This window comes from Arachis stenosperma, chromosome 6 (genome assembly GCF_014773155.1).
Source record: "Arachis stenosperma cultivar V10309 chromosome 6, arast.V10309.gnm1.PFL2, whole genome shotgun sequence".
Classification (NCBI taxonomy): Eukaryota; Viridiplantae; Streptophyta; class Magnoliopsida; order Fabales; family Fabaceae; genus Arachis; species Arachis stenosperma.
In genome coordinates this window covers 97,777,321-97,786,939 of record NC_080382.1, presented here as the reverse complement: position 1 = coordinate 97,786,939, position 9,619 = coordinate 97,777,321, and the positions used below count along the sequence as shown (strand labels likewise).

General features: G+C 35.9%; 1 protein-coding gene across 1 annotated transcript; it reads right to left on the bottom strand.

Annotated features, from left to right (window-relative positions):
* Positions 1-2,049: 2,049 nt before the first annotated feature.
* LOC130936155 (uncharacterized) lies at positions 2,050-5,881 on the bottom strand. Its single transcript, XM_057866166.1, has 3 exons — positions 5,021-5,881; positions 4,710-4,835; positions 2,050-3,814 (listed from the first exon to the last, which is right to left on the bottom strand). The coding sequence occupies exons 1-3, from the start codon at positions 5,492-5,494 to the stop codon at positions 2,402-2,404; spliced, it is 2,013 nt and encodes a 670-aa protein (XP_057722149.1). The 5' UTR covers positions 5,495-5,881; the 3' UTR covers positions 2,050-2,401.
* Positions 5,882-9,619: the final 3,738 nt, after the last annotated feature.

Genomic DNA, 9,619 nt, shown 5'->3' with positions numbered 1-9,619 from the left:
AGCACACATTGATCCAGAGAGACCTATATCTCTAATCCTCAACAATTTCTTCATCTTAACCCCCCAATTCCTTTTAATTCTTGTAATTTAAGATTCACGTCATTTACTTTCTTGTTCTTAATTCATTGTCAATTATAATCTTGTTTACATTTTTATTATTTAGTTGCTTCCTTTAATTCTTGCCTTTCACTCCTTCTTATCATTCTCTGTTTTAATTACTTGTAATTTACGGTCTCAGCAATTTACATTCTTGCAATTTAAAATTCTCAGCAATTTACATTTCCATTATTTACTTCCTTGTCATTTTAATGCTTTCATTCACTTCGTGCTTAAGTCATTCAAATTTCATGCTTCTATTATCAATTATTCATCACGAAATTATGAATTGTCTAACTAGAATACTCAGTCAATCATTGCTTGCTTAATTCTTTAATCCTCGTGGGAACGATAACTCACTTACCATAGTATTACTTGATGCGATTTGGTACACTTGCCAGTAGTTATGTGAGATTGTAAAATCTCGTATCACTCCTCCACCTCACTATGATCACAATCTTTTTTTTTTCATAGCCAATAATTGAGTACTTGATAGCAATTTCTAGCGAGAATGACTCGGGATTAAACTCCCGGTCATTATTTTGAATTTGTGACATTTTCACAAAACTTTGAGGAGTGTTGAATTTCGGTTTAGAGCTACAATGAACTTAAGCTTTTAAACTTGTGAAAATTTTTAAACCGGTATTTACCTCTCGAATTCACGTTGTAGCTCTAGCTCAACCTCGAGCTGCTCTAGCCAGCCTTGATGTCCATGGACCAAACCCATTAGTTCTATCGCATCTTTATCTCCTTAACCTCAAAGTCTATCGACTTTTGATCCCAGTCTTCATCCTCCTTAGTCGTTCCCATCTCTTCCTTTTTCGGTCCCTCTATTTCTTTTCGGAGGGATAATGAGTGCCCCATCATCGTTGATCTATTCTTTTTTCTCGGTGTTCTGATTTGGATGTCGTGTATCCTTCTTTTGGGTAATTATTCGCCATTGTTGGGTGTTTATCTCTAGGTTTCCGACAACAACGCCATTATTCTTATGCTTACTTGAATCCGGTGATTTGGGCCTGAACATGAGATCCAAACTTCTTTTGTGATGATGCTGACATCTCCTTCGGTGTGACGAGGTCGTCCAAATTCTTTGGGTGGGAATGGGAGTGTTACCAGCAACGGACTTCGATACTTAAGATAGCAAATATTTTAGACAGGTTTTATGTAAGTTAAAGTTGAGAAATACTCGAGTTTGATAGGGTATTTATAGTAGTAAAGATAAGTTATCGTTCTATAACTTATCAACATATCATGGTGGGTGGTTATTACTCCCCCTTTCATCTAGGGATTATTGAGATCTTCGTATTTGAATATATGAGCATGTTTGTAGGTGCAGTTAAAATACGCATATTAAGTCGGGCAAATGTGGTCGGACGCATAGGAAGAGTGACTCTCGGCTCTAAAGTGGGATTTGGTTATCTTGGATCTGGTTTTGAATTGTGGGTTAGGATATGAACACTAACCATCTTGGAATATCCTCCATCCAGATACTCCTAACCACCTTTTAAACTCAAAAGGATAAGATCTTCTTAGATAAGAGGACGAACACACATATAAAAGGGGATGTGGTCGTCCCTCCAAGTATGATCAACTTTACCCTAAAACTCTAATCTCTACCTCTCTAACTTTCTCACAGGATTCAACTGTTGGCTCGGACGGGTTCCCGATGCTCACCCTCATCAAGTAAAGGTTATATCCAAATGATTTAATTTGGTGATTGACCTTTTGTATGCATATAACATTTTTTAAAAACAAAATGTCGTAATTATGCCTCTAAAATCATTTTGACGTGCTTCATTTTTAATGCAAAAATATGCAAATCGTCGTTGAAACCTCTCTTTCAATATTCTCTTTCTTTCGTCCTTATTTCAAAGAAAATGTCAAAATCAAATCATTTGGATCCTCACTCATTGAACTGAAGCATCAAGTGGGAGGCAAAGTGGTCCCGTAATATAGAAGAAAACAAAACAAAACATTCTCAATTACATTCATGATATATTACATGACAAAGGACTTGACAGTTATATTGATGACACATGATCTAAACTCTACACACAGTCAAACACCACACCATATCAGAGTAGTATATGGTCAAATGAAAATCCTAGCAGCGAGTGCTGCAATATTAGCAAGCCATCGGCTATCAACAAAAAGTAAAATTCCCAAAGGAGAAGAGCTTCTTTTGGCCTCTACGTAGCAGGTACTAGGGCCTATGGTTCATTTTTAAGAAGCATCAGTCATAACAGCATCGCTTTTCAGCTTTGAAAGCCAGGCATTGTGTAAAGACGAGTATACATGCATTTTCTCATCTTTTGGACTTCCTTACATTCTGGCCCTCAACCCTGGCTTCCCCTAACCTTGATTTTAGACCATTGCCCTGAACTAGAGGAGGTCTCTCATGGAAGCTGTTTGTGAGGTCTCGTGATGGCCAGGGCTGTGAAAATTGTCGAGTTGGACTGGCATAACCTCTGGAAGATCCGGGCCGGGAACCAGCCAAGATTTGATCCCTTAGGCCTTTTACTGATTTATAGCCTTGCATTTCATCAGCATAACCTTTTCCTTGAGCTTGCTTCTCTAGTTCATAAAACCTGTCCCAGTCTACTCCATCTCCTGAATTTTGAAGCTTCTCAGGTTGGACTACCCGTTCTACTCCATCTGATATACTCCTTTGCAGAGATGTGCTTCTTCTTGAAGCTCTCACAGTAGTAGACCTCCCTTTAACTTCTTCCTCAATTGGATATCTTCTTGGATCAAATCTGCCATCAGAAGGGTAGTTCCACTTAAAGCTCTTGTTGTTGTCCATGTTTAGCTCTATAGAATGTAGATCACTTTCGGCAGATTCTTCCTCACATTCTACTCCATCGTCAACCTCTCCACCATCATCTTCTATATCTTCGGTATGATGGGAACTGAATCGGCTTTTGCCCAGATATGCAGCAATTTCGTCATCAATCAAGTGACTGGAACTGCGTCCTTTTTCTCTAACTTGTTTGTTTCCCAAAAAAGCTTCAAGTTGACTCCTGAGCTTATGAACAGCTGCATTCTTATCCTCAAGCTGATATTTTGCCTCAGAGAGTTTCTTCTGAGCTCTCTCCTCACGCAACATATCAGTTAATTGCAACATTTCCTTTTCTTTCTCTGCATCTTCACAAAGTTTTGTTGACAATTTCTTTTGTTTATCTATCTCGGATTTATCTTCACTAACATCTCTTGATAACTCATCACATACTTGTTCAATAATTTCTCTTGATCTCTTCTCACTTTCTAGTTCCTTCACCACCTTAAGAAGGGAAGTTTTGGTCTCAGCCAGTTCTCTCCCAAGCTTCTTGTTCAAGCTTTCAAACCGTCTCCTAAGCTTCCTCTCTACATCAAGCTCGCCTGCAACAGATTCAATTGCAGCCTCAACAATTTCTTGCTCCTTGCTCTTCCAAGCAGCTTTTTCTTCAGCGAAACACTTCATCAAGTAACTTATCTCGTTTTGATCCGAGCGCTGTTCCTGGATTAGCTGATTGACCTGCAGCCGAGCCCTCTCCAGCTCAGTATGTAAAGCTGAAATAAGCGACATACTGGAGGAAGGGCGATCTTCATGTCCCCACATGCGGTTTATAATTTTGAGCAGTTCTTTGGATGTTGTTAAAGCATTACTAACATCTTTTAAACGTGTTTTAACTCCAACAATAGATGAAGCAGGAGTCTGTGCTCGAGATCTGGTTTCAATCTGCAAGAAAACCAAGATGCATCTATAAGAAAAAAAAGTGAACACCACATATTATTCTGCAGAATTTTTAATTCTCAAAAAGCTAAGTTAAATTATCTTAGGGCATACATAATGCTTGCAATTGTCTATTCAAATAGGCATGTGCAAGACAGGGTGTTTTATGCCAAGGGTACAGTCCAAATAGTATATAAACCATAAAGAATAGCTTCCATCCAAAGTAACAAAAAAAAAAAAAAGAACTAAAAATTAACTTTGATGCGTTGTTTGACCATGTCACCGTACTGATGAATAGAGAAGAGGAGGGTTCACTGGCATGCTATAATTTTTTAAAACATAAATATCATGAAGAGATATTGCTGATCTATCAGAAAATCCACAGTAAAACTAGGAGATGTAATAAAATAGAGTTGAAGGTAGGTCATCACTCATCAACAAGGTACCATCTGCATAAAATCATTGGCACCTGCCCAGAATATTAATATGGTAAGTTTGTAACCAGTAAAATTGTTTTATGCTCTGAAAAAAGGGGTGTACTATGCTCCTAAATTGACGAGGCATCAGTCATTACATGGCAGAGCCCAGAGAGATAAATGTCAAGACATTAAAACAAAATTAAAACAATATCCAAAGTAAGAAATGAAAAATGTAACTTAATTTCGATATTTAATTTGGTGATTTGGGCAGTCCAGTACAGAAACTAAACATGAGTTCAGCTTAATCACAATTCACATGTCGTGATGCAATTGTATTATTCATTTAGATTTAGCAATCCCATGGAACTATTAATGAACTGGATGCATCAAATTAATGCACAATTGCAATGTCACTGCTAGGATTTAGGGAGTAAAAAACATTTAAGACAAGAGAACCACATCATAATTTGGTACAAAGATACCTCCATGAGACTGGCATTGCTAAGGGAATCCAAAGGGCCAACATGGTGCTCTGAAAGCCTAGGTGGCCTCTGAGGAACAGATGGAGTTCTCCTATGGCGGCTACCAGTTCCAGATTGATCCATTCTCTACCCAAAAATAAATAAATAAACAAGCAAATCACAAACTTCGTAAGAATAAATTAAATATATAATGACTAGATAGTAGCCATTTAATGCTACTCTGGTCTCTGAACATGCTCCACATGTAATTACGTTCAAGATAGCAAGAACAAATAAATGAATAAATAAACAAAAGAGAATTCAGTATTCACCTCGGATACAGGACTGTGCGATGGATCAGACAGGTGAGGAGGCAAAGAACCAGAACGCATGGACCTCGCAATCTTTTCTCTCGCTCTGAGTTCTTTCTTCAGCTTCGAATCTCCCTGCTGCATTTCCCTCACGCTCGGCGAAGGGATCTCGTTCATCTCCCACAGCGTCGCCGCCAGCTTCCTCGCCGACACCGGTGCTTGCTTCGCCTTCACTCCTCCCCCGCCGGACTGCGACGGCGGGTACTTAGGGGAGTCGAGTGCACGAAAAGTCGACGCCGCCGGAGATCTCGACGCCAAGAGCTTCCAGGTTGGGACGGGGGTGGTGGATCCGCCTCTCTTGCCGACGAGTATGGCCCTCTTGAACCTGTAGTTATGGAGCACGGAGGAGGATGACGACGCCGATGACGAGCAACCTCGTTTTCTGATCTTACCAGGTATCATCATCATGTCCACGTTTCGGTTCTGCCTCGGCATCACGAACCCTTAATTAGTAATTACCATGCGAAAACGGTGTCGTTTTTGGTGGTTTTCCCCTTCCTCCTCTTCTTCCTACTTTTTAGTTTCTTTGTTTCCGAGACTGTTTTGTGTGGGTTAGTACTTACTGAGTAATAGTAGCTTAAGCTTAGTGCGCTAGATTTGATGAGCGCAGCAATAGAGAGAGAGAGGGTGGGGAGCGATCCTACGCGGCCAAGGCTATGGTGTTCTGGACACGTGCCGGGATATGAGTGGTGGAATGTGACCGCGTCGGAATCCGATGTGGGTTGATGGCGGAGAAAGGGTATGGTATTATTACGGTGACAACATGTATGCTGCTTTTGGCAGTTGGCATCCCTTAACTCAACGCACAACTTTGACTTTGACCCTTCATAGTGAGTGAGTTAGTGACCTGGCTCTTCTGTTGAGGTTTAGGAATATAGAGTATGATTAGAGTGTAGCCTAGACTTTTTTATGGACTTTTTATTTCGGAAAATTAAAAAAAAATACTAAGTGATCATTTAAATTTATTACTTTTTGTTATTATTTAGTTATTAATTTAATTTTTTAATTTAATAATTTAGTAATATATTTTATTTTATATTTTAAAATATTAATGATTAATTAATGATAAAAATAATAAATTTTAATAATTTTTTAATATTTTTATAAAAAAAAGGCATAATAGCACGATCACCGTCCTTGACTTCTTGGAGTTATGAAGGGCATGCAAATTACAGCCTGCACGAAAAATAGATATTTCTATTGGTGTCAAGAATATAAACAGAGACGCATTTTAAGGTATAATTTAATTTTAATATTTTTTATATTAGACTAGAAAGAAAAAAATAAAAAAAAGACAAACTCAAATTAATTGGCCGAATTTATATTTAGGTTTATTAGATATTGAAGTTTATTATAGAACTGAATCCATTCAAATAAATATTCACATAAAAATGATTTTTTGGGCCATAAAATTTGTTATATTATTTGTGCGTTTTTGAAATAAAATAATAGAGAATCTTTAATTTTAATCAATGACTTTTAATATATGCTTTGTCAAATTTCACTTTGAAATATCGTTATCAAACATCTTTCGTATTCATAAAAAAATTAAAATAGTCCGTTTTGTCAATCACTTCTTAAAATTTATTATTCCAAACTAGAAATAAACATCTAAAAATGATATACTATTCAATAAAAAAAACACTGCAAATTTTTACTTTTTTGCTATAATCTTTCAACCAATATCCATTAATTATGAAAAACACAACTAAAATTAGAATAACTAATAGGTGCAAAAGAGTTAGCATCACAATTCAATTTTAAAAAAAATCCAATACAAATAAAGTGAGAAAGCAGATAAAGATTGGTACATAGTGAAAATGGTGTGTAGCTTCTTTATTGAGTTAGGAACCACCTTATTAGTATTTCAAGAATTATCTAAATTAAATAACCTGTTTCCCAAATCTACTAGATGGTCGAAAAAAAAATAAAAACATCTCCACTCCTAGTAACTCTATAAAGTTAACCACATGAATCTGAGTGATCTAATACAAGTATAAAACATTTCAGATCTTTTTGACACGGAAGCACTCTGGGAACAATGAAGCATGATTTTAGTATCACCCTGATAGCGATGACAAGTACTTGATAAAACTATGCCACAACCAAATCTAAACTTCATTGTAGGGACAACATTGTGAAGATTGAGCCAAATCAAGAACTTATACTTTTCATGAATATGCAGTTGTCAAACTCACAACTAATTATCACGCTTATCCCAATCAAATTTTCTTTTGACTTGCCAACTATATCCACTCCTAATTGAGTATAGCTTAGATGATGCCACACACTAAGACTAACCAAGACTCTTCTTAATATTCAAATTCAGATTATAAGCATCCAAATGTTGCCTGACCTCCATTGGCATGATAGAAAATACATCATGGAGATTTCACTGGCCACTTTATCAAACGTCTCTAATAATTAAATCAGAATTTAATATAGAAAAAAATTTTAAACGGCCTCTAACAATTACATCAAAAGACAATTAAGCTCTCATAAAAAATTAAATCCATGTGCAGCCCCTAACAATTAACTCCATGAGACAAGTTAACTCTTTCATCAATAGTTTATCTTCAAGTTTAACAAAATATATCTACGTGATACATTAAGTGCCAACTTAGACTGACAAATATTCTGCTCACCTAACTTCACCCCTAGTAATTTCACTAAAACTACGTCATTTGATAGATTGGGAGAGAATGTAAAATGAACCTTCACTCCTTAATGACACAAAATTCCTTCTTCGTTCTCTGAAATTACATGGAGCCTTAACCATCTCCCTCCAAATTCCATTGACTAAGCTTGACTCCCAAAAAGATGGTAGGGTCGACAATACAACTGACGGCGTTTGACATTGCCGTGACGGAGCATTTGACCGATAAAGTAAATATACTTACTTAATGACTCTGCCAGTGTATTTTATTCTAGTTTTCGTGATTTCTTTTGATCACGATTCTATTACTCTTGCTAGTTGCATATGGTTCTAAGTTACGCTTTGTTAGTGATTTGAAAAATTGAAAGACTGATCATGTTCTTGAAGCTTTTTGTATAATAAAACTTTTTCTAATTGATATTCAGTAATAAGAGTGAGTTCAATTTTCTGACTAATATAATCAAAATGACCACATAAAATAAATAAGATAGGTGAAACTGCTTATTAGAGAGAATAACTAATTAAGTTCATAACAAATTGTGAAATTGAAATTGCTTACTAGAGAGAACAACTCAACGTTGATGAAAAGAGCAAAAACTTGCTAATTTCTAATTGATTCATTAAAAAAATGAAAAAAAAGACGATTTTAATGCTTAAAAGAATGAAGCTGGGTACTTTTAACATTTGCAACAGCTGAGTACTTTTATTTCTAATGGTAATAGATATTAATTCTAACCTTTACAATAATTGAGTATTTTTATTTCTAATGGTAATGGATATTATTTCTAATTTTTGCATAGTTAAGTACTTTCATACCTTTTGCATGTGTGTATGTTATTTGAAATGGTTACAGTGACTAAACTATTTTTATTGTATTATTAAAATATTAAAGCTGAGCATTAGTGATTAAACGATTGAAAGATTCATTGATATGTTATTATATTTATATAAGTTGACTTTGGGGTTAAAAGAAACCATTTTAAAATTAAGTTGCTAGTGTTGTGGTTTTTTATTTATTTATTTATTTTTTTGTATCTTTCCCTGTTTTTGAATTATATTTGTTAAGTAGGTGTTGATTTTTTATTTTTGTTGTTACAGATGTCTAATTTTGTTGTGTCCGTGTTTAACTATGGTGGAAGACTTAGGAAGAATGATAATGGGGTGTTGTGTTATTTGGATGGAAAGGTACATATATTTTCTCTTATGAACATAGACTTAGTGAACTTTTTTTATCTAGAAGAGCTACTACAAAGTTTAGGATATGTTGAATATACTACAATGCATTAGTTAGAATCCACAGCTGCTACTTTAGAATTTGACCTTCATATGATCAAAGGAGATTATGAGATGAATCAGCTAAGAAATTTTCTACTGGCTAATAATTGTGTTGATTTTAATTTGTATTTCAAGCACCCAGTTGAGTTGCCATGTTATGTTCAAGAGGATATTGCTCAGACTAGGATTGAAATTAATGATTCATCTTCTTCATCCTCATCTAATGATGGTTACAATAGTGATGAGGATGAGGCATACCAGCCTTCTTCAGATGGGTATGATGAGAGCAGTGATATTGATGGAGATGAAAATAGAGTCAATGTGAGAAAGTCTACTAAACTACAACAAATAAGGCTTTTCGCAACGGTCAAAAATCGTTGCCGGAGATTGAAAAATCGTTCCCAAAACTTTAGGCAACGCTTTGGCAACGGTTTTTGACCTGTGGTATATGCGTGGTATATGTGGCCGTTACCAATGCTCAAAGGCAACGTTTTTTTACCTAAGGCAACGGTAATAGAAAAACCGTTGCCACAGTTAGTGACATAGACAACGGTTTTGACAGAAAATTTTAAACAACGGTTTTGATCCGTTACTCGATAAGCAACGGTTTAGAACCGTTCCTATTAATA